This window comes from Leucopleurus acutus (genome assembly GCF_964270905.1).
Source record: "Leucopleurus acutus genome assembly, chromosome: 11".
NCBI classification, from domain to species: domain Eukaryota; kingdom Metazoa; phylum Chordata; class Mammalia; order Artiodactyla; family Delphinidae; genus Leucopleurus; species Leucopleurus acutus.
This window is the reverse complement of record NC_139152.1, coordinates 68325357-68350968: the sequence shown is the minus strand read 5'-3', so window position 1 is coordinate 68350968 and position 25612 is coordinate 68325357. Positions and strand designations below refer to the sequence as shown.

The 25612-nt window shown below is 38.4% G+C and overlaps 1 protein-coding gene across 1 annotated transcript in view; it reads right to left on the bottom strand.

Moving 5' to 3' along the window:
• Window positions 1-8388: 8388 nt before the first annotated feature.
• The window catches only part of TMTC2 (transmembrane O-mannosyltransferase targeting cadherins 2), a 649990-nt gene continuing 632766 nt past the window's right edge, over window positions 8389-25612 (bottom strand). The window contains exon 12 of the mRNA XM_082850900.1: window positions 8389-8476. Within this exon, the coding sequence (XP_082707026.1) occupies window positions 8426-8476 (51 nt within the window). The 3' untranslated portion in view covers window positions 8389-8425. The remainder of the gene's footprint in view (window positions 8477-25612) is intronic.

Sequence of the window (25612 nt, the reverse complement as noted above, 5' to 3'; positions counted from 1 at the left end):
ATGATTCTGAAACTCCTGCTCAAAACACCTTAATGTAAAATTCAATAAAAAATTTAAAACCTTTCAATATACCTCATCACCTACAGTATCAAATCTAAACTCTTCTGTGTTATTTTAAGAGATTTTCCATGAGCTGGCCTCAGCTCACATCTCCAGCCTCACATCCCAACTCTCCCCAATGTCACTTACACCTCAGTCAATTTAACAGCCTTGCATTTCCTTGACTTCAGTATGTTGTTCTATTTCTATGCTTTGCACATACTATTGCCCCAACTGAAACTGTTCTTTGCCTAAATATCCAACTATGTTAAACTTTTACTTACACTTCAAGATTTGGAGTTAAGTTCATGTCCTCTGGAAACCTCCCTTAACCATCTCCAAAACAGAGTTAACTCTTCCATTCATTGGGTGACGACTGTGATTCTTAGGTGCCTTAATTCTGTATAACACTTGTCACAACATATGGCAACTAATTTTATATACACACACACACACACACACACACACTTGCCTTACTAGATTGTGAGCTCATTGAAGCTAAAAAGTATATCTTGGGGGCTTCCCTGGTGGCGCAGTGGTTGAGAATCTGCCTGCTAATGCAGGGCACACGGGTTCGAGCCCTGGTCTGGGAGGATCACACATGCCGCGGAGCAACTGGGCCCGTGAGCCACAACTACTGAGCCTGCGTGTCTCGAGCCTGTGCTCCGCAACAAGAGAGGCCACGATAGTGAGAGGCCCACGCACCACGATGAAGAGTGGTCCCCGCTTGCCACAACTAGAGAAAGCCCTCGCGCAGAAACGAAGACCCAACACAGCAAAAATAAATTAATTGATTAATAAACTCCTACCCCCAACATCTTCAAAAAAAAAAATCGTTCTGATGAACCTAAGGGCAGGACAGGACAGATATATTCTTAAAAAAAAAAAAAAAAGTACATCTTGTTCATTTTGATATCCCCAAGATATTTTCTGGCCAACAGTTCTGTCTCACCAATAATAAATCTTCAATAAATATTTGCTTGATAAAAAATCCTTATAATGGTTAGAATAATCAATAATTATTGATCACATATTAACTACTAATTACTCAGTACTGTGCTAAAGCACTATCAATTTTTCATACAAAAGAAACAACATAAAACCCTGTTATGATCATTCTAGAAGATCTCTATCCTATAAATAAGAAAAATGAGGCTCAGAAGAGTCACTAATTTGTATAAGTTTGCAGCATCTAGTAGAACTGAATCAGAACCGAAGCTATTGATATATCTATAATGCAGAAAGTATGTAATATATACATGAATCCCAAGGTAAATATAAAGAAAACTATCATTTTAAAATAGGCTTTATTATATACTTCGTTTTTACTTGGACACAATAAATCATTAAAAATAATAAAAGTAAATGTTGAGGGTGTAGCTAAGCTACTCTATAATACTGCTTCCTTGGCTCCACTGTAAGTGACCAAGTAGCCTACAGAGGATTTGAATGGACACTAGCCCCTCCCTGGAGCACATGCCCTAGATAACAGCCTGCAGAGTCACAAGTAAATGAAAGTTCATTATAAGAATCCTCTAATGGCCCTTGTGATAAACAGTTTCCCTGCCTCCCAAAGCCTTCCCTTGGTGTGCTCCTTAGATAAGACACTCAAGAAGCATATCAAGTCCCTACTCCTTTTGGTTTGAATTGATTAATCTGGACTTAGCCCAAAGCACTCCAGCTATGGACTTTATTAAAGGCATGTGCCCCAGGTCCTGCCATCTCTCTGCCTGCATCCTGCCTTGACCTCCCCATGTGGCCTCTTAAGGCATGCCATGTACCTTCTCCAGGAAGTAATAAACTTCTCTATCTCAATTCCCTTGTGATCTTCTGTTAAACCAAGGCTCACCCTCCAAGACCCCAGGGCTCTACTTTAAAAATGATAATTTAACAAGGTCACAAAGGTAGACCACATGCAAAGGGAACCTGCTAAACATTTTATATGCAAGAACTCATTTAATGAGTCATAGATGAGAGACCTGACGTTCAGAGAATTTGAATGCCACACAGCCAGTAAATGGCAGAGCTCAAGATTCTCTGTTCTATCTAATTCAAAGTTTATTTTGCTGAACCACCTTGCAATCCTAGAACTTTCAAAATATAAAATACAGCCATCCTTTGTATCCCAGAAGACAAAACATAACATAGATCTGAGTGCAAAAAAATTAGACAGGAAATAAATTTTAAAAAGAGGAATTACTAACAGGCTAAGGCAGGGTTTGGTAGACCTTTTCTAAAAAAAGCCAGTTAGTAAATATTTTAGGCTTTGTGAGCCATAATGTCCCTGTCACAACTCTTTAATTCTATGGTTATAGCAAAAAGCAACCAAAGGCAATACATAAATGAATGAGTATGGCTGTGTTTCAATAAAATTTTATTTATAAAAGTAGGTAGTGGACCATAGCTTGTGGCCCCCTGGACTAAGAAACTGGATATTTTTAATCATAAAAAATATTGAAAACTATTGAGACTCACATTGTACTTCAAGGCCCATACTCCAAAAGAGCAGTAGGAAGTAGTATAGGAATGACGTGATAAAAAACAAGGTTTACTTGCAAGTAAACCTCAAGGCAAATGTGAAAACCGTTGGCTTTCCTGAAAATGCCAAAAAGGAAAACTGCCATTGGGTCTTTAATGCGTAAGATATTGTATAAAGATATAAGCTTGGTGGAAAGTTTCTCAGAAACATGTGGTCACTAGTTTATAATCATTTAAAAGTCAGAAGCAAATATTTTGTTTCTAGGTATATATATCCATGTAGAATTATTTTACTGTGAAACAATCTTTTAGCATCTAAGACATTTGTAAAAACTATTCTCATAAATATCATTATAAGTGAGAAAAATTTATCCCAAATGTTAGTGGATATTAAAATCACTTGAAATGTTCATTAAACATATTGACTCCAGAGCCCCAACCCCAGAGATACTGATTCAGCAAGTCTTGGGTAGAGCACCCCAAGTTATTCTCATGAGGATGATCCAGACCACACACGAGAAATTCTTAACTAAAGCAACAATTCCACGTATGGTATGTATTAGACTAAACAGCCAGGAGCTTCTGCGAAGCAGAAAGGAGATTCTGCTGGCCACCAGGGATAGTAAACAACCAGGAATAAGACTTGAAAATAACACTGGTTACCTTCTAAGATGGGATATGGTTCTCGGGAGAGATGTTTCTAAGAAGTTTTGTGTTTAGGAATTGGAGATTAAGAAGCTGCTCCCATCCAGATTGATAGTAAACCAGGGACCTGATCATTTAGCAACCATATCTATTGGCCTCCTGGGTTCCCCAATGTGTTTATTTCCTACTGCTTCTGTAAAAAAATTACAACAAACTTACTGGCTTAAAATCCAAAACACTTTATAATCTTGCAGATCTAGAGGTTCAAAGTCTGATATGGGTTTCACTGGGCTAGAACTAAGGTCTTGATGGGGCTGCATTCCTTCTAGAGGCATTAAAGACAATCAATTTCCTTGCCTATTTTAGCTGCTGGAGGTCACCTACACTTCTGTGAGCCCTTCAGCGATCTTCAGATCCAGTATCACAGCATCTTCACATCTCTGACTCTGACTTTTTCTTCTGCATTCTAAAGGGATCTTGCAATTACATTAGGCCTAGACAAATATTCAGGGTAATCTACTTTCAAAATCAACTGGTGAGCGAGCTTTATTTCACCTGTAATTTAATTCCCTATTGCCATCTAACAACATATTCACAGGCTCTTGGAATTAAGACCCAGACACCGTGGAGAGGAGGAAGGACCCATCATTCTTTCTACCATACCCAGAGAGAAGTTTTCTCTCCAACCACAAGAAAGTAGAGAGTAGGAAAAAGAAAAGAGATTCTATGAGAAAGTGAGAGTAGGCTCCTAAAAATGTTAAGGGTATTGAAGGTGCTCTGTAAAGCAGCACCTATACATTTAGAGTGTGAGTTGCAGCCTGGTACAATTCAGCAGTGGAAGAACCAGAAGGAAGGAAGCAACACACCACATGAAGCTGCAAAGGGAAATTGTATGGTCACAGAGCATGAAATGAAAGACCTATTGTCTGAGAAAGAGAAATAAAAGGATGTTATAGACTGAAGGTTTGTATCTCCCCAGTATTCATGTATTGAAGCCCTAACCTCATGTGGCTGTATTTAGAAATGGTACCTCTAAGGAAATAATTAAGGTTAAATGACGTCATAAAGGTGGGGCCCTGATCCAATAGGATTAATATCCTTTTGAGAAGAGACAGCAGAGACCTTTCTCTCCATCCCCATGCAAACACACCAAGGAAGGGCCACGTGAGGACACAGAAGGAAGCTGGCCCTCTCCAAGTCAGAGAGAGATCCTTCACTAGAAACCAAAGGTGCCAGAACTTTATCTTGGACTTCTAGCCTCCGAAACTGTGAGCAAATACGTATCTGTTGTTGTTTTTTTTCCACACCGCCCAGGCTGTGATATTTTATGACAGCTTGAGTAGACTAATACAGAGGGAAAAGGAACAAAGGTAGAGGTAAAGAACTATGAGTCCAAGCAAGAATACAGATTCATGTGGCTATCTTATAGATCTCAAAGTCTGGAAAATACATTCCCACAATTAAGCTACTAAGCCAAACCTTATGCCAGGTCAATAGTCAATTTATTCTTTTTTAAATACATGTTTAGAGATATCCCTTGGGAAACATTTTCTACAATAATATTAATACCTTCTCGTTCTTGTCATAAAACTCATTTTAGGAAAAAAACAAGTATTTTGGAATATTTATGCTTCCCTGGTGGCGCAGTGGTTGAGAGTCCGCCTGCCGATGCAGGGGACACGGGTTCGTGCCCCGGTCCGGGAAGATCCCACATGCTGCAGAGTGGCTGGGCCTGTGAGCCACGGCCGCTGAGCCTGTGCGTCCAGAGCCTGTGCTCCGCAACGGGAGAGGCCACAACAGTGAGAGGCCCACGTAGCGCAAAAAAAAAAAAAAAAAAATTGAAGCCTCACTGAAAAACAAAAAATGCCATTTGTCCTCACAGGTCACTCTTTTTATATTCATGAGTCAATCATTTTCTTTGCTTGAATAAATTTGTTTTCAAAACTAAGTGTTTAATATGCATAACATCTTCCACAATATATGAGGTCAAAGAATCATCGAGCTTTAGAATCTGAAAATAACAAGATACTGTATTTTCCAAATCCTTCTACTTATTACTAAAGAAATAAGCATTCATAAAACAGACAAAAGTAGTCTTATAACCCTATAACCCTCTGGTTTTCTCCTTCCTTATAATTTCGTTTCAGGCTGGAAAGTATGGCAGCCACGTCAAAAGCACACCAGGATAGCTTGGGTAGGGAATTATTTAGAAAGAAAGGGTTTATGGGAAATAGGCTAACTGGAACCTTGTTTGAACTTGAACAAATACCACCTTGCAGGTATCAATGAATTTAGTAAGCTGAGCCTGAACAGGTCAGAACTACATAAAAGATGCTGCTTAAAAGTTAAGTCCATGAACACTGGTCATCTGTTGGTATTCCTTTTACACAGTGTCTAGCAACTTTTACCAAGAAGTTACAGCCATAGTGAACGGGATATGCTGTGTTCAAGGGAAACACCGATTAAAAAAGTACCACTGACTTCTAATAGTCTACTAAGATATTCAAACACATCTGAAACAATGAAATCATAAAACCTTTACATATTTCTATTTATATGTAAGGAAATGCAGTATTATAGAATATCTTACTGCTGAGATATTCTTTGCTTATGGCTGACTTTAAGAAGAGATTCTAAAATGCTAGGTTGTGAGATAAATTTAGCAGTACTATTCTTATCATTATCTTATTCCCTTTTGGGACTAAGAGCTTTGATTAAGAGTGACACATATGCCTTCAGAATGTTCAAGATTTGGACAGAGTAAGATTCAGACCAGTAATTGAGACTGATCATACACATTAGTGCCAAAATTGCAGCCTTTTCACATATAACACTAAACACGGGAGAGGGCAAGAGGGGAGGAAGGGAAAGCTAACAATTGATTTTCTTACTCCCCTTGACAAAAAAAAAGGAAATCCCTAAATGCAGTCGTTCACATATTTCTGAATGTGTTACATTCATAGTGATTGAACTTTGTGGTCTCGTAGTTAGGTTTGACTACCAAGAAAAACGACACTAACCCTTTCTGAAATTTGCTTCTTCCTTTACCATCTAATTTGACGAGTCAAGTCAGTCTAACTAGTTAAACCATCTGTCAGTATTGATGCCCCCCAATCTACACTATTAGAGCACTGCCCAACTTGGCTCTCATTCACTTCTCCTCTTGATTCTCATTACATTTAAATGAGGTAAAAGCAGAAAAATAATCATCCACACTTAATACAACCAGCTCATTCTTACCATTCAAAAGAAAAAGGCAACAGAGAAATTTTATAGTGAAAACACTAATGAATAATAGGAATCAACCCTAAGTTGAAAAAAACGATGCAAAATTGAGAAAAGCAGTTTTTATTAAGATCTTAATTTAAACTCAAGAGTAAATTTTAACTAAATATAAATTAGGGGTTTTTTTTTTAGTGTTCTAATAATATATGAATATTTAAAAATGTAAATAACAAAAATGAGTCATAACCATTAAAATAATATAGTTAGTGTCGTCCAAATGTGGGTTGGAAAAGAATTTCCAGACACAAGGCAGAATGTAAAGAAGATAGAATTTATTAGAGGGAAGGGTGGCTGCCAGAAAAGCAGGCCGACTTCCTAGTAGTCTGGGAGAGTAGAGACCGAGCATGTGCTATTGATCAGTTTTTATAAGCAGAAAACAAAAGAATGGTCCTAGGTGAAATTTTCGTTTACTGACTGGTCAAGGCACATATACCTTCCTTCTATAGGGTGGGAGTGGGACAGGGCATATGCCTTTCCTTATTTGGGACAGGCCCTGTTGCCCAGGTGGGCGTCTCCCGGATGGGCTCAGGAATTTCTTAACCATCGCAACATGGTGGGGAGGGCTATTAAGAGTCCAGTAGGGGGTGGAATGCTGAAACTTTTTCAGGCAGGGTCGTCCTTTGTCCTTGAAGCACCACTGTCCTTGGAGCACCACAGTTAGCAGTTCCCCAACCAGAAGTGATGAGATAAAATAAGAAAGAGAAATCATAGGCACATACCAAGTAAAACTGTTTCTTGTATTATAGGAAATTTCAAAGGAAATGTACATAACTTGTAACTCCTGTAATATTAGCCTGAGAAAGTCACGAGGAAGGTTGTGTGAGACATCATGCCTGCTTCACTTATCACCAGCTTGATATCTAGATATCAGGGTGGTCACACCACATCAACACTAACCCAATCTCCTGAGACAATGAAAAGAATATTAGCATAAGCTATTCTCTTAGTCTTCTTCCACTTCAAACTTACTACAGCACCAACTGAGAACTTGACACACAAAAGCCCAAAATTTTGGTTCTCATTTTGTGTTTCAATAGGATGCCACCTCACTGTTGCTTTGTTTACTTAGAATATTTTTTAAAATCACTACCAAATATTATTTATAACGACACATCAGCTACAATAGCAGTCACAGAAGCTCTAACTTGTAAAGGACACAAAGTTTCACTCTACTGGATACAGAGAATATAAAGAAACATTTAAGAAGCTAAGTCCTGAAGGACTGCATGAGAATAACATGGCACAGCTGTGGAGGAAGACGTTTTTGGAGTTTGGGGACGCTCAGGAGAAACTCCACAGGGGCTCCAGGGTAGAAGATTGTGCAGTTCTTTAAAGAAAGATTAGAACCTGGGCAAATTAAACAATGATTTAGAAATGTGTCCGGAAGAGAAAAAAACCCAGCCTCTCCAGAGAAGAGAATAGAAAGAGAGAATGAGGTAAAAGGCAAAGTAGAGGGAGACAGATTTCACATTCAGTATTTAGACGTTTGTTTTTAACCCACATTTCCAAACCTTAGTTCCAATAGGAACAAGTAAATAATCCAAATTCCTTGGGCCGAGGAGACAATCTGAACAACAACTACAACAAGACCTAAGAGGTAAAAGAGTGGGTTCACTCTGGAAAATGTTATCACCTTCCTAGCTCATAGGTCAATAGCTGGGGAATGTTTCTAGGCACTGAAAGCAACTGCAGGATTTTAAGCATAATGACAATTTAAATGAGGCATTCAAATTCTTAAACATTCATATATGTTATTTCACTTAATCACCCAAGAAAGAGTGGTATAGGCAAAGCAGTGTTGTGGAAAATTCATCTGGTTAAAACTTATAAAATCTATGAAAAGAAGCAGGAGATACACTAGGAGTCTATCACTTAGACTGTCGAGGAAAAAATCTGGTGCACTTGAGAGAAATAAAGAATTTTAAAGTTACCTTTGGAACCGGAGCACAAGTCAGCCAAATTGAGAGTCGTAGTGGACTTAACAATGACTTTTTGAGGACGACACCTCCTGCTTAGCTTTCCATTGGTCCTGAAGATGAAAATACAAAGAAATTCCAAACCATCAGATTCAGAAGCAGGCACCTCCCGGTTTGAAGAAAAGGAGAAAGCAGATGCTACGAGCCAAACACGGTATATAAACCAACGGTTTGCAAAGCTACTCTATCAGCATCACCTGAGAACTGATAGATATTCAAGTCACCTGGCTCTCCCCCTCATGTACTAAATCACTTACTCCTGCTGTAGAGCCCCTGAGTCTGCGGTTTAACAAGCTCTCCTGGTGATTCTGATGTATGCTCAAGTTTAAGAGCCACTGGTATAGCTAGTGTTATACAAGCAAGGGAAATCATTGATTTCAGTTCAAGATCTGAGAGAGCAGCTTCTTGAGAAAAGAGGCTCAGTCAAAAATCCTAATTGGATCATTCCAGAGGGTAATTAAACACTTCAGTTTGCCCATGACCGAACAATGCAATCTTCTTAGAAATGACCCTCCTGAAAAGATATAGGAAGAGAAATTTAATACAAAACTCAATGTCAATAGTATTTTATAACACCAAATCAATTTGATTTTTTATTTCCCTCTCTTTGGAATTACCCCTTGCCAACTCCTCCTCCGAAACACACAATCTGCTATATTACAAGAAAGAACTTTTATGCCCAGGGAAAGGAAGGTATTTGATAAAGTTTTGTTCTATCATAACATGTAGCAATACTTTCCTGCAGATTCCTATTGAACTGAAGAATATACTCTATAATATTTCATTTAATAATATTTTTTATTAGAACCAAAAAACCCAAAGTTAGCAGAATGAAAGAAATCATAAGATCAGATCAGAAATAAATGAAAAAGAAATGAAGGAAACAATAGCAAAGATCAATAAAACTAAAAGCTGGTTCTTTGAGAAGATAAACCATTAGCCAGATTCATCAAGAAAAAAAGGGAGAAGACTCAAATCAATAGAATTAGAAATGAAAAAAAAGTAAAAACTGACACTGCAGAAATACAAAGGATCATGAGAGATTACTACAAGCAACTCTATGCCCAAAAAACGGACAACCTGGAAGAAATGGACAGATTCTTAGAAAGCACAATCTTCCAAGACTGAACCACGAAGAAATAGAAAATATAAACAGACCAATCACAAGCACTGAAGTTTAAAGTGATTAAAAATCTTCCAACAAACAAAAGCCCAGGACCAGATGGCTTCACAGGTGAATTCTATCAAACATTTAGAGAAGAGCTAACACCTATCCTTCTCAAACTCTTCCAAAATATAGCAGAGGGAGGAAGACTCCCAAACTCATTCTAGCTGGCCACCATCACCCTGACACTAAAACCAGACAAAGATGTCACAAAAAAAGAAAACTACAGGCCAATAGCACTGATGAACATAGGTGTAAAAATCCTCAACAAAATACTAGCAAACAGAATCCCACAGCACATTAAAAGGGTCATATACCATGATCAGCTGGGGTTTATCCCAGGTATGCAAGAATTCTTCAATATATGCAAATCAATCAATGTGATACACCACATTAACAAATTGAAGGAGAAAAACCATATGATCATCTCAATAGATGCAGAGAAAGCTTTTGACAAAATTCAACACCCATTTATGATAAAATCCCTCCAGAAAGTAGGCATAGAGGGAACTTACCTCAACATAATAAAGGCCAGACATGACAAACTCACAGCCAACATCATTCTCAATGGTGAAAAACTCTAACCATTTCCTCTAAGATCAGGAACAAGACAAGGTTGTCCACTCTCACCACTACTATTCAACATAATTTTGGAAGTTTTAGCCACAGCAATGAGAGAACAAAAAGATATAAAAGGAATCCAAACCAGAAAAGAAGTAGCTGTCACAGTTTGCAGATGACATGACACCATACACAGAATCCTAAAGATGCTACCAGAAAACTACTAGGGCTAATCAATGAATTTGGTAAAGTTGCAGTATACAAAATAAATGCACAGAAATCTCTTGCATTCCTATACACTAATGATGAAAAACCTGAAAGAGAAATTAAGTAAACACTAACATTTACCACTACAACAAAAAAGAATAAAATAACTAGGAATAAACCTACCTAAGCAGACAAAAGACCTGTATGCAGAAAACTATAAGACACTGATGAAAGAAATTAAAGATGGGGGGCTTCCGGGAAGATGGCGGAAGAGTAAGACGCGGAGATCACCTTCCTCCCCACAGGTACACCAGAAATACATCTACACGTGGAACAACTCCTACAGAACAACTACTGAACGCTGGCAGAAGACCTCAGACCGCCCAAAACGCAAGAAACCCCCCACGTACCTGCGTAGGGCAAAAGAAAAAAGGAATAAACAGAGACAAAAGGATAGGGACGGTACCTGCACCAGTGGGAGGGAGCTGGGAAGGAGGAAAGCTTTCCACACACTAGGAAGCCCCTTCGGAGGCGGAGACTGCGGGTGGCGGAGGGGGAAAGCTTCGGCCGCTGAAGCCGCGGAGGAGAGCACAGCAACAGGGGTGCGGAGGGCAAAGCGGGGAGATTCCCGCACAGAGGAGGGCCGACCGGCACTCACCAGCCCGAGAGGCTTGTCTGCTCACCCGCCGGGGCGGGCGGGGCTGCGAGCTGAGGCTCGGGCTTCGGTCGGAGCGCCGGGAGAGGACTGGGCTTGGCGGCGTGAACACAGCCTGCACGGAGTTAGTGCGCCACGGCTAGCCGGGAGGGAGTCCGGGGAAAAGCCTGGACCTGCCGAAGAGGCAAGAGACTCTTTTTTCCCTCTTTGTTTCCTGGTGCGCGAGGAGAGGGGATTAACAGCCCTGCTTAAAGGAGCTCCAGAGATGAGCGCCAGCTGTGGCTAAAAGCGTGAATCTCAGAGACGGGCGCAAGCCGCGGCAAAAAGCGCAGACCCCAGAGACAGGCGTGAGCCACGGCTAAAAGCGCGTACCCCAGAGACGGGCGGGAGACGCTAAGGCTGCTGCTGCCGCCACCAAGGGGCCTGTGTGCGAGCACAGGTCACTATCTACACCCCTCTTCCGGGGAGCCTGTGCAGCCCGCCACCGCCAGGTTCCCGGGATCCAGGGACAACTTCCCCGGCAGAACGCACGGCGGCGCTCAGGCTGGTGCAACGTCATGCCGTCCTCTGCCGCCGCAGGCCCGCCCCGCAAGCCATGCTCCTCCCTCCCCCCCGCCCCCGCCGCCCTCCCCCCCTCCGACCTGAGTGCGCCAGACTCCCCGAATCAGCGGCTCCTTTAACCCCGTCCTGTCTGAGCAAAAAACAGACGCCCTCCGGCGACCTACACGCACAGGCGGGGCCAAATCCAAAGCTGAGCCCCTGTGAGCTGTGAGAACAAAGAAGAGAAAGGGAAATCTCTCCTAGCAGCCTCAGGAGCAGCGGATTAAAGCTCCACGATCAACTTGATGTTCCCTGAATCTGTGGAATACATGAATAGACAACGAATCATCCCAGATTGAGGAGGTGGACCTCGAGAGCAAGATCTATGATTTTTTCCCCTTTGCCTCTTTTTGTTAGGGTGTATGTGTACGCTTCTGTGTAAGATTTTGTCTGTATAGCTTTGCTTCCACCATTTGTCCTAAGGTTCTATCCGTCCCTTTTTTTTCTAAGTAATTATTTTTTAATTTAATAACTTTATTCTATTTTATTTTATTTTACCGTAGCTTTTTTCTTTCTCTCTTTTTTCCTTCCTTCCCTCCTTCCTTCCTTCCTCCCTCCCTCCCTCCTTTCTTTCCTTTTCCTTTTCTTCTTTCTTTCTTTCTTCCTTCCTTCCTTCATTCCTTCCTTCCTTCCTTCCCTCCTTTCTTTCCTTCTTTCTTTCTTTCTTTCTTTCTTCCTACTTCTACTAATTCTTTCTCTCTACTTTTTCTCTCTTTTATTCTGAGCCGTGTGTATGAAAGGCTCTTGGTGCTGCAGCCAGGAGTTAGTGCTGTGCCTCTGAGGTGTGAGAGCCAACTTCAGGACACTGGTCCACAAGAGACCTCCCAGCTCCACATAATATCAAACAGCAAAAATCTCCCAGAGATCTCCATCTCAACACCAGCACCCAGCATCACTCAACGTCCTGCAAGCTACAGTGCTGGACACCCTATGCCAAACAACTAGCAAGACAGGAACACAACCCCACCCATTAGCAGAGAGGCTGCCTAAAATCATAATACGTCCACAGACACCCCAAAACACATCACCAGACGTGGACCTGCCCACTAGAGAGACAAGATCCAGCCTCATCCACCAGAACAGAGGCACTAGCCCCCTCCACCAGGAAGCCTACACAACCCACTGAACCAACCTTAGCCACTGGAGACAGACATCAAAACCAACGGGAACTACGAACCTGCAGCCTGCAAAAAGGAGACCCCAAACACAGTAAGATAAGCAAAATGAGAAGACAGAAAAACACACAGCAGATGAAGGAGCAAGATAAAAATGCACGAAATCTAATAAATGAAAAGGAAATAGGCAGTCTACCTGAAAAAGTACTCAGAATAATGATAGTAAAGACGATCCAAAATCTTGGGCACAGAATGGACAAAACGCAAGAAACGTTTAACAAGGGCGTAGAAGAACTAAAGATGAAACAAACAATGATGAACAACACAATAAATGAAATGAAAAAGACTCTAGATGGGATCAATAGCAGAATAACTGAGGTAGAAGCATGGATAAGTGACCTGGAAGATAAAATAGTGGAAATAACTCCTGCAGAGCAGAATAAAGGAAAAAAAATGAAAAGACCTGAGGACAGTCTCAGAGACCTCTGGGACAACATTAAACGCACCAACATTCGAATTATAGGGGTTCCAGAAGAAGAAGAGAGAAAGAAAGGGACTGAGAAAATATTTGAAGAGATTATAGTTGAAAACTTCCCTAATATGGGAAAGGAAATAGTTAATCAAGTCCAGGAAGCACAGAGAGTCCCATACAGGATAAATCCAAGGAGAAATACGCCAAGACACATATTAATCAAACTGTCAAAAATTAAATACAAAGAAAGCATATTAAAAGCAGCAAGGGAAAAACAACAAATAACACACAAGGGAATCCCCATAAGGGTAACAGCTGATCTCTCAGCAGAAACTCTGCAAGCCAGAAGGGACTGGCAGGACATACTGAAAGTGATGAAGGAGAAAAACCTGCAACCAAGATTACTCTACCCAGCAAGCATCTCATTCAGATTTGATGGAGAAATTAAAACCCTTACAGACAAGCAAAAGCTGAGAGAGTTCAGCACCACCAAACCAGCTTTACAACAAATGCTAAAGGAACTTCTCTAGGCAAGAAACACAAGAGAAGGAAAAGACCTATAATAACGAACCAAAAACAATTTAGAAAATGGGAATAGGAACATACACATCGATAATTACCTTAAATGTAAATGGACTAAATGCTCCCACCAAAAGACACAGATTGGCTGAATGGATACAAAAACAAGACCCATATATTTGCTGTCTACAAGAGACCCACTTCAGACCTAGAGGCACATACAGACTGAAACTAAAGGGAAGGAAAAAGATATTCCATGCAAATGGAAAAGAAAAGAAAGCTGGAGTAGCAATTCTCATATCAGACAAAATAGACTTTAAAATAAAGACTATTAGAAGAGACAAAGAAGGACACTACACATTGATCAAGGGATCGATCCAAGAGGAAGATATAACAATTGTAAATACTCATGCACCCAAAAGAGGAGCACCTCAATACATAAGGCAAATACTAACAGCCATAAAAGGGGTAATCGACAGTAACACATTCATAGCAGGGGACTTTAACACTCCACTTTCACCAATGGACAGATCATCCAAAATGAAAATAAATAAGGAGACACAAGCTTTAAAAAACACATTAAACAAGATGGACTTAATTGATATTTATAGGACACTCCATCCAAAAACAACAGAATACACATTTTTCTCAAGTGCTCATGGAACATTCTCCAGGATAGATCATATCTTGGGTCACAAATCAAGCCTCGGTAAATTTCAGAAAATTGAAATTGTATCAAGTATCTTTTCCGACCACAACGCCATGAGACTAGATATCAATTACAGGAAAAGATCTGTAAAAAAATACATACATATGGAGGCTAAACAATACACTACTTAATAACGAAGTGATCACTGAAGAAATCAAAGAGGAAATTAAAAAATACCTAGAAACAATTGACAATAGAGGCACGATGACCCAAAACCTATGGGATGCAGCAAAAGCAGTTCTAAGAGGGAAGTTATAGCAATACAAGCCCACCTTAAGAAGCAGGAAACATCTCGAATAAACAACCTAACTTGCACCTCAAGCAATTAGAGAAAGAAGAACAAAAAATCCCCAAAATTAGCAGAAGGAAAGAAATCATAAAAATCAGATCAGAAAAAGAAATGAAGGAAACAATAACAAAGATCAATAAAACTAAAAGCTGGTTCTTTGAGAAGATAAACATTTAGCCAGACTCATCAAGAATAAAAGGGAGAGGACTCAAATCAGTAGAATTAGAAATGAAAAAGGAGAAGTAACAACTGACACTGCAGAAATACAGAAGATCATGAGAGATTACTACAAGGAACTCTATGCCAATAAAATGGACAACCTGGAAGAAATGGACAAATTCTTAGAAATGCACAACCTGCCAAGACTGAATCAGGAAGGAATAGAAAATATGAACAGACCAATCACAAGCACTGAAATTGAAACTGTGATTAAAAATCTTCCAACAAACAAAAGCCCAGAACCAGATGGCTTCACAGGCGAATTCTATCACACACTGAGAGAAGAGCTAACACCTATGCTTCTCAAACTCTTCCAAAATAGAGCAGAGGGAAGAACACTCCCAAATTCCTTCTACGAGGCCACCATCACCTTGATACCAAAACCAGACAAGGATGTCACAAAGAAAGAAAACTACAGGCCAATATCACTGATGAACATAGATGCAAAATTCCTCAACAAAATACTAGCAAACAGAATCCAACAGCACATTAAAAGGATCATACACGATGATCACGTGGGGTTTATTCCAGGAATGTAAGGATTCTTAAATATACACAAATCTATCAATGTGATAAACCATATTAACAAACTGAAGGAGAAAAACCATATGATCATCTCAATAGATGCAGCGAAAGCTTTTGACAAAATTCAACACCCATTTATGACAAAAACCCTCCAGAAAGTAGGCATAGAGGGAACTTTCCTCAACATAATAAAGGCCATATATGACAAGCCCACAGCTAACATCATCCTCAATGGTGAAAAACTGAAAGCATTTCCACTAAGATCAGGAACAATACAAAGTTGCCCACTCTCACCACTCTTATTCAACATCGTTTTGGAAGTTTTAGCCACAGAAATCAGAAGAAAAGGAAATAAAAGGAATCCAAATCGGAAAAGAAGAAGTAAAGCTGTCACTCTTTGCAGATGACATGATACTATACATAGAGAATCCTAAATATGCTACTAGAAATCTACTAGGGCTAATCAATGAATTTGGTAAAGTAGCAGGACACAAAATTAATGTACAGAAATCTCTGGCATTCCTATACACTAATGATGAAAAATCTGAAAGTGAAATCAAGAAAACACTCCCATTTACCACTGCAACAAAAATAATAAAATATCTAGGAATAAACCTACCTAAGGAGACAAAAGACCTGTATGCAGAAAATTATAAGACACTGATGAAAGAAATTAAAGATGATACAAATAGATGGAGAGATATACCATGTTCTTGGATTGCAAGAATCAACATCGCGAAAATGACTCTACTACCCAAAGCAATCTACAGATTCAATGCAATCCCTATCAAACTACCAGTGGCATTTTTCACAGAACTAGAACAAAAAATTTCACAATTTGCATGGAAACACAAAAGACCCCGAGTAGCCAGAGCAATCTTGAGAACAAAAAACGGAGCTGGAGGAATCAGGTTCCCTGACTTCAGACTATACTACAAAGCTACAGTAATCAAGACAGTATGGTACTGGCACAAAAACAGAAAGATAGATCAATGAAACAGGATAGAAAGCCCAGAGATAAACCCACTCACATATGGTCACCTTATCTTTGATAAACGAGGCAGGAGTGTACAGTGGAGAAAGGACAGCCTCTTCAATAAGTGGTGCTGGGAAAACTGGACAGGTACATGTAAAAGTATGAGATTAGATCACTCCCTAACACCATACACAAAAATGAGCTCAAAATGGATTAAAGACTTAAATGTAAGGCCAGAAGCTATCAAACTCTTAGAGGAAAACATAGGCAGAACACTCTATGACATAAATCACAGCAAGATCCTTTCTGACCCACCTCCTAGAGAAATGGAAATGAAAACAAAAATAAACAAATGGGACCTAATGAAACTTCAAAGCTTTTACACAGCAAAGGAAACCAAAAACAAGATGAAAAGACAACCCTCAGAATGGGAGAAAACATTTGCAAATGAAGCAACTGACAAAGGTTTAATCTCCAAAATTTATAAGCAGCTCATGCAGCTCAGTAACAAAAAAGCAAACAACCCAATTCAAAAATGGGCAGAAGACCTAAATAGATATTTCTCCAAAGAAGATATACAGACTGCCAACAAACACATGAAAGAATGCTCAACATCATTAATCATTAGAGGAATGCAAATCAAAACTACAATGAGATATCATCTCACACCCGTCAGAATGGCCATCATCAAAAAATCTAGAAACAATAAATGCTGGAGAGGGGGTGGAGAAAAGGGAACACTCTTGCACTGCTGGTGGGAATGTGAATTGGTTCAGCCACTATGGAGAACAGTGTGAAGGTTCCTTAAAAAACTAAAAATAGAACTACCATATGACCCAGCAATCCCACTACTGGGCATATACCCTGAGAAAACCATAATTCACAAAGAGTCATGTACCAAAATGTTCATTGCAGCTCTATTTACAATCGCCCGGAGATGGAAACAACCTAAGTGCCCATCATCGGATGAATGGATAAAGAAGATGTGGCGCATATATACAATGGAATATTACTCAGCCATAAAAAGAAACGAAACTGAGCTATTTGTAATGAGGTGGATAGACCTAGAGTCTGCCATACAGAGTGAAGTAAGTCAGAAAGAGAGAGACCAATACCGTATGCTAACACATATATATGGAATTTAAAAATAAATGTCATGAAGAACCTAGGGGTATGACAGGAATAAAGACACAGACCTACTGGAGAACGGACTTGAGGATATGGGGAGGGGGAAGGGTAAGCTGTGACAAAGTGAGAGACAGGCATGGACATTTGTACACTAACAAACGTAAGGTAGATAGCTAGTGGGAAGCAGCCGCATGGCACAGGGAGATCAGTTTGGTGCTTTGTGACCGCCTGGAGGGGTGGGATAGGGAGGGTTGGAGGGAGGCAAACGCAAGAGGGAAGAGATATGGGAACATATGTATATGTATAACTGATTCACTTTGGTATAAAGCAGAAACTAACACACCATTGTAAAGCAATCATACTCCAATAATGATGGAAATATATATATATATATATATATTAAAAAAAAGAAATTAAAGATGATACAAACAGATGGAGAGATATACCATCTTCTTGGATTGGAAAAATTAACATTGTGAAAATGACTATAGTACCCAAAGCAATCTGCAGATTCAATGCAATCCCTATCAAGCTACCACTGGCATTTTTCACAGAACAAGAACAAAAAATTTCACAATTTGTGTGGAAACACAAAAGGCCCCGAATAGCCAGAGCAATCTTGAGAAAGAAAAACGGAGCTGGAGGAATCAGGCTCCATGGCTACAGACAATACTACAAAGCTACAGTAAATAAGACAGTACAGTAGTGGCACAAAAACAGAAACATAGTTCAATGGAACAGAATAGGAAGCCCAGAGATAAACCCATGCACATATGGTTACCTTATCTTTGATAAAGGAGGCAAGAGTATACAATGGAGAATAGACAAGTGGTGCTGGGAAAACTGGACAGCTACATGGAAAAGAATGAAATTAGAACACTCCCTACCACCATACACAAAAATAAACTCAAAATGGATTAAAGACCTAAATGTAAGGCCAGACACTATGAAACTCTTAGAGGAAAACATAGGCAGAACACTCTATGACATAAATCACAGCAAGATCCTTTCTGACACACCTCCTAGAGAAATCAAAATAAAAATAAACAAATGGGACCTAATGAAACTTAAAAGCTTTTGCACAGCAAAGGAAAACCTAAACAAGATGAAAAGACAATCCTCAGAATGGGAGAAGATATTTACAAATGAAGCAACTGGCAAAGCATTAATCTCCAAAATATACAAGCCGCTCATGCACTGCAAGATCAAATGAACAAACAATTCAATCCAAAAATGGGCAGAAGACCTAAGTAGACAGCTCTCCAGAGAAGATATACAGTTTGCCAACAAGCCCATGCTCAACATCACTAATCATTAGAGAAATGCAACTCAAAACTACAATGAGGTATCACCTCACACCGGTCAGAATGGCCATCATCAAAAAATCTACAAACAATAAACGCTGGAGAGGGTGTGGAGAAAGGGATCCCTCTTGCACTGTTGGTGGGAAAGTAAATTGATACAGCCACTATGGAGAACACTATGGATATTCCTTAAAAAACTAAAAATAGAACTACCATACGACCCAGCAATATCACTCCTGGGCATATGCCCTGAGAAAATCATAATTCAAAAAATGTCATGTACCACAATGTTCATTGCTGCATTATTTACAATAGCCAGGACATGGAAGCAGCCTAAGTGTCCATCGACAGATGAATGGATAAAGGAGATGTGGCACATATATACAATGGAATATTACTCAGCCGTAAAAAGAAATGAAATTGAGTTATTTGTAGTGAGGTGGATGGACCTAGGGTCTGTCATACAGAGTGAAGTCAGTCAGAAAGAGAAAAACAAATACCATATGCTAACACATATATATGGAATCAAAAAAAAATGGTTCTGAAGAATCTAGGGGAAGGACTGGAATAAAGAGGCAGATGTAGAGAATGGACTTGAGGACATGGGGAGGGGGAAGGGTAAGCTGGGACGAAGTAAGAGAGTGGCATGGACATATATACACTACCAAATGTAAAACAGATAGCTAGTGGGAAGCAGCTGCACAGCACAGGGAGATCAGCTTGGTGCTCTGTGGCCTAGAGGGGTAGGATAGGGCGAGTGGGAGGGAGATGCAAGAGGGAATAGATATGGAGATATATGTATATGTATAGCTGATTCACTTTGTTTTAAAGCAGAAACTAACACATCATTGTAAAGCAATTATACTCCAATAAAGATGTTAAAAAATATATCTTTTATTATTATTATATTCAGAATTGCTCCTCTCCTAGACTTTGTTTTTTCAGCACAGGCCTAGCCAACTGTTTCTAAACTACTTTGACTAATGCTATAAAAAATAAAAATAAAAATCCATCTCATAGTACCTATGAATCTTTACTATGAGAAGGATCAATATTATATACTTGACTAAAGATATGATTTTATTTTGAAGTGTAGATTGTTCTAATTTCCCCATAGAACATCAGACTTTTCAAAAGAAAAAAAAATAAGAGAAAAACTAAAATCATTAAAGCTTTGGTCTGTTACTCATTTCACTCAGTTTCAAAGTCAGGCTAGTTATAAAAGTTCTAGACATGCCACATTATGTTTTATTCCTGCACTATTACTTTACTTTTATATAGAATTTGGGAATCATATCAAAGGAAATATTTTAAACCATTCCAGACTCTAGGTTAGTGTGATGCAGCTTTTATTTATTTATGAAATTTCCCATCCTGTAACTATCCAAGTTTTGTTAAAGTTGGTGATCTGAAAAAGAAGGGCCAGTTATCAAACATTCCCAAATTGTGAAGGTTTTTATGAAAAGATTCATCCTTCTGCTCTGATCTAATTGTTTGCTTTATGGGGATCCCCATAAAATTAGTCAGAGAAAACTTGTGCTTCCAAATAGTATATTTGCAAGCTCTTTTGCCAGGAGCAGAGGTGCTCAGAAACACCTTCATGAGAATCATCCTTTCATTGGCAAGGAAATTCCTCAAGTTGTCAATTCAAAGTCATTTGCGCTATATCTTGAGATTAGATCTTTCACCTTCTACTAAAAAGATGGAAAACATCTGACTATTACCGTTACAATTGTTTCCTCAAGTAGCCATCAAAACTTAAGGAGAGGAGGCTTCAAAATATTTAGATGTCACTAAAATGATATTCATGCTTTCATAATGTAACAGGGTTATTGAAATGGTTTTTATATACAGAACATTATCACATTTATTCAATTTTATTATAAGTTTTTTACACACATAAACAATGGAAAGGAGAAATGAGATTTCAGAAGTTCATATTTCCATAGTACACAGCCATATTGAGTAGCTGAACCTTTATTATACAAGTGATGTAGACGCCAAAGGAACAGCCATATTTTCATTTAAAATCATGCCAAAGTTAAAATTGTTACACCAATAATGTTCTCTCACACTCATACTCACCAAATGTATCTTTTCCCCCATTCTAATTTTGGAGGGAAAGTTAGAAGCCTTAAAAAAGCATTGTTTCCAACATTTAAAATTTAATATCTTCTTATCCTCCTTCCCTTCAAACAAAAGAAGAGGAGAGCTCAAATAACTGAATTTTCCAAATTAGAAACACACACACACACACACACACACACACACACACACACACACACACACATAGAAGCCAGGACATATAGCACTTCATACAATTCAGGTAATCAAGAATGCTAGGCAATATTCAATGGCATGGCGTTAAGTAATAGATGAGTAATAGAGAATCTCTGAATCTGGATAGCAAGACTCAATATTACCAAAAAGTTAATTCTCTCCATTATACTTTATATATTTTATAAATCCATCTAATTATAATTAAAATCCATAGGAGATTTTCTTGTAAAACTTAATAAGATGGTGCTGATACATAGCTGTACTAGATAATGTGGGACAATACTCCAGATACAGGGAAAAGAAAACAACCCTATTTAATACTGGGAAAATTAAACAGAGAGGTAATTTGCAGAAAAAGAAATATATAGAAGATCCTTAGACTTTCCAGTGATCAGAGAACTGCAAATTAAAATAGTAATGGGATATCATTTTTCCACCCAATTCGTCCAAAAAATTTTAAAAACTTTAAAAAAACCAATACCCAATGCTGGTAGAGGTATAGGGAAATAGGCATCAACAGGTAACGTTTCACAGTACCTACCAAAATCTAAAATACTTACATGTTTCGACATAACAAATTCTTACTCAGAATCTATCCTTCAGAAATACTTAAACAGAAAGAAAAATATAAAAGTAGATTCAACGCAACATTTTTACAGGAAAGCATCAGAACAGTAAAGTTCCATGTCTGACAATGGATGACAAAGGGATGGCAATGTGCCCATGATATATAGGTTGTCTGTATTGTTATATTTTCAAAAAGAAACATTATGTACATATACATAAAGATATGCATGTTATTAAAAAATTTATAAATGCATAGGGAACAATCTGAAAGGCTGTTAACAATAACACAAGCATAATAATAAAAATAACTAAGATCAAGTAATCACTATATGCTAGGTACTGTATTATATTTTTTTTATATATTATCTCAATTAATCCTCCTATCAACCTTGTGACTATGTGGGACTATTTAATAAATATGGAACCTGAAGATAAACATCCAAGTTTCCACAATATTACACTGTGGAGTGGAAATAGGGATGAGGGTGAGTACCCAAGTAAGGTAGATTTATTTATACTTTTATATTGTTGGAATTTTAAAGAAAGCATGCATATGTTAGTTTACTAATTAAAAATAAAAAACCAAAATAGTTCTACTACAACACAGAACATGTTAAATACTACAAGCAATGTGGTAATAGGTTTCAAAGAAGAGAGAATAATTCTGACTGAATAATAAGAATCATTATGAAGGAAGTAACATTTGAGATAGGCCATGAAAGATGGGTAGGGTTTCAAAAGGTAGAGAGTACTTCAACAGACCCTCAAAAGGAATGACAAAAGAGCAAAAAATTAAGTACAAGACGAATACAGGGAACAGCAAAGAACTGCTTAATGGGATCTGAAGAAGTATTTAACAGAATAGCAAGAGAAAAAGAATAGAGCTATAGGAGGGCTTAAATGATTCTGATATGTCCAAGAAATGACAAGGTAGAGTAACAGATAAGGCTGGAGAGGCAAGAGGGCTTAAAGCATTTTGATTTACTTAAAAAATGACTAGAAAGTTAGCCCATTGGATTAAACTAAAATACAGATTCTTCAAAGAGGTGATTCCCAAGCTATAGGCCACGGATCTTTGGAACTGGTCAAGGTTTTTGCAAGAGGTTCACAAATCCATAAACTCAATAACATTTTTTAAAAATGTCTACAGTCTAATTATCTTGAATTTTCAAAGTGTGCCTGCTTTCAGGCTGGATGTCACAATAGAAAAGGTGATGTGGTCAGTTTCTTATTTTTTTCCATCTGAGGCTCTCATTTCTGCTTCCCCACTCCATAGGCTGTATCCAGGTCTTCAGGATTGAAACAGGGGAAGAAAAAGAGGCAAAGGACAAAAAAAACCTCCCTTGACTGGCACAGACAGAATTTGGTGTTGGTTTCCCTTAGGCTTGCCAATGCAAAAAATATATATACATATAAATATTCTTTCTACAGGAGCTTATTTATGGGTTCTTCAAAGCACTTCCATTGCTGGGGGGCTCTCACTAGCAGTTGCCTTAGCCAAGGCTCTTCATCCTGTGGGTGAATGCCCTTTGTTCAAGATTTTATAAAAAAGATTTTATTTGGGGGTCACCTCATTCCTCTTGAACAAAAGCTTACATTCTTCCTGGAAAATGGATCATCCTTGGCCTGGAATAACTCTGGGCATACAAGTGTTCCCAAAGCTACTATGTCTCATTGTTCTATTATGAGAGCCGCTCCCTGGCCACAGTCTCTTATATCTGGGCCTTCTCAGGTGCAGATATGAAACTACATTCATTCAGCCAACTGGAGACACAGGTGAAATTCTTCAATTTGTCTCTGAAGCCCCTCTAGGGCTTATGTAAGGAGGAAACAGCCTCTTCAAGGTGGAAGAAGGGGTCAACAGCATTCTAGAAATTCTTTCCGTAGAGACCATGTGACTCTAAAAACCTAAAGTATTTACAATCTTTTCAGAAAAATGTTGCCAATCCTCATCATACAGCATCAGCTCTTTGTGTCTGGCTTCTGTCCCCAAGCTTGCCTTAAAGATTCATGTGTGTTGTTACATATCTTTATGTTGTTTCAATTATTCACCCCTTATTATTGCTGAGTAGTATTCCACTGTATAAATATAACAATTTGTTTATCAAATCCTTTATGGATTAAAATTTGTATTTTTTTAAGTTTTGGCTACTAAAAATAATAGAATATAACATATATATTACAAATAATATAGAGTGCTGTAATATAAGTAGAATGATGTTTTTTAAAGGCTATATGGGTTTAATTCTACCAAAGCCCAATTTATCAGTGTTTAATGTTTAGTGTTTTATGTGACCAAAGGAATCTGCCTACTCCAAGGTTATAAACAATCTCTACTATTTTTTTTAGAACTATATTTATTTTGCTTTTTCATTTATGTCTATAGCCCACAGCAAATGTATTCTTTGTAAAGCAGTAAGTCAAGGTTTTTCGTGTTTTTTTTTTTTTTAATTCGGCTATTCAGTTTTCTCAGCATCACTTGCTGAAAATTATCATTTCTTACAAAGACCTACCTTGGTAACTTTGTTGAAAATCAGTTAATATACCATGTGTGGGTCTAATTCTGGAATTGCTCTTCTATTCCATCAACTTATATAGGTCAAGCAGAAATACTACTCCTTTTTTTTTTTTCTTTGTAAAGATTGTTTTAGCTATTCTAGGTCCTTGGCATTTTCATGTAAATTTAAAACTATCATTCAAATTTCTACCAAAAGGACAAAAAGGATCTGCTAGAATTTTGATTGTTATTCCCTTGACTCCTCAGATGAATTGAGGGAGAATGGACATCTTGATAATGTTGAGGTTTCCAATCTATGAATTTGGTATATCCCTTCATTTGTTTGTGTTTTCTTTCACTTCTCTCAGCAATGATTAGTAGTTTTCAGTTCACAGGTCTTGAACATCTTCTGTTTAATCTTACACATTTTATATCTTTTTATTTTATTGGAAATGCTTCTATATTTTTATTTGATTTTCTATTTCTTAGTTGCAGTATTTAAAAATACTATTATTTTCATAATGGCCTTCTACCCTGTGGGTTGCTAATTTGACCTAATTCCAAGAGTATTTTAGAAATGTCTTGTGATGTTCTACATAATATTGTCTATTTATATAGAGAGTTTTAATTCTTCCATTCCAATCTTTTTTTTTTAACATCTTTATTGGAGTATAATTGCTTTACAATGGTGTGTTAGTTTCTGCTTTATAACAAAGTGATTCAGTTATACACATACATATGTCCCCATATCTCTTCCCTCTTGCATCTCCCTCCCTCCCACCCTCCCTCTCCCACCCCTCTAGGTGGTCACAAAGCACCGAGCTGATCTCCCTGTGCTATGTGGCTGCTTCCCACCAGCTATCTATTTTATGTTTGGTAGTGTATATATGTCCATGCCACTCTCTCACTTTGTCCCAGCTTACCCTTCCCCCTCCCCGTATCCTCAAGTCCATTCTCTAGTAGGGCTGCATCTTTACTCCCGTCTTGCCCCTAGGTTCTTCTGACCATTTTTTTTCTTTCTTTTTTTTTTTTTTTTTAGGTTCCATATATATATGTTAGCATAGGTATTTGTTTTTCTCTTTCTGACTTACTTCACTCTGTATGACAGTCTCTAATTATGTCTCTTTTTTCCCTTGCATTCCTGGAGTGACTAGGACAATTTATTATTTCATTATTTGTCCTCCAAGTTATCCATTGTGCATTTTATGAAATATTGAAAACATAGGTCACTCTCTTCCAGATTCCTGTTTCTTCCCTAGCTAACAATAGAAGAAATGATATATATTTTTGGCTTTGGGTTTGGGTAGCCCCTCACTTCCAGTATCAGTTTCCCTATGAGTCAAGTGTGCTGTAATTACAAACAACTTCAACATCTCAGTGACTTAATATTTTTCTTGTTCA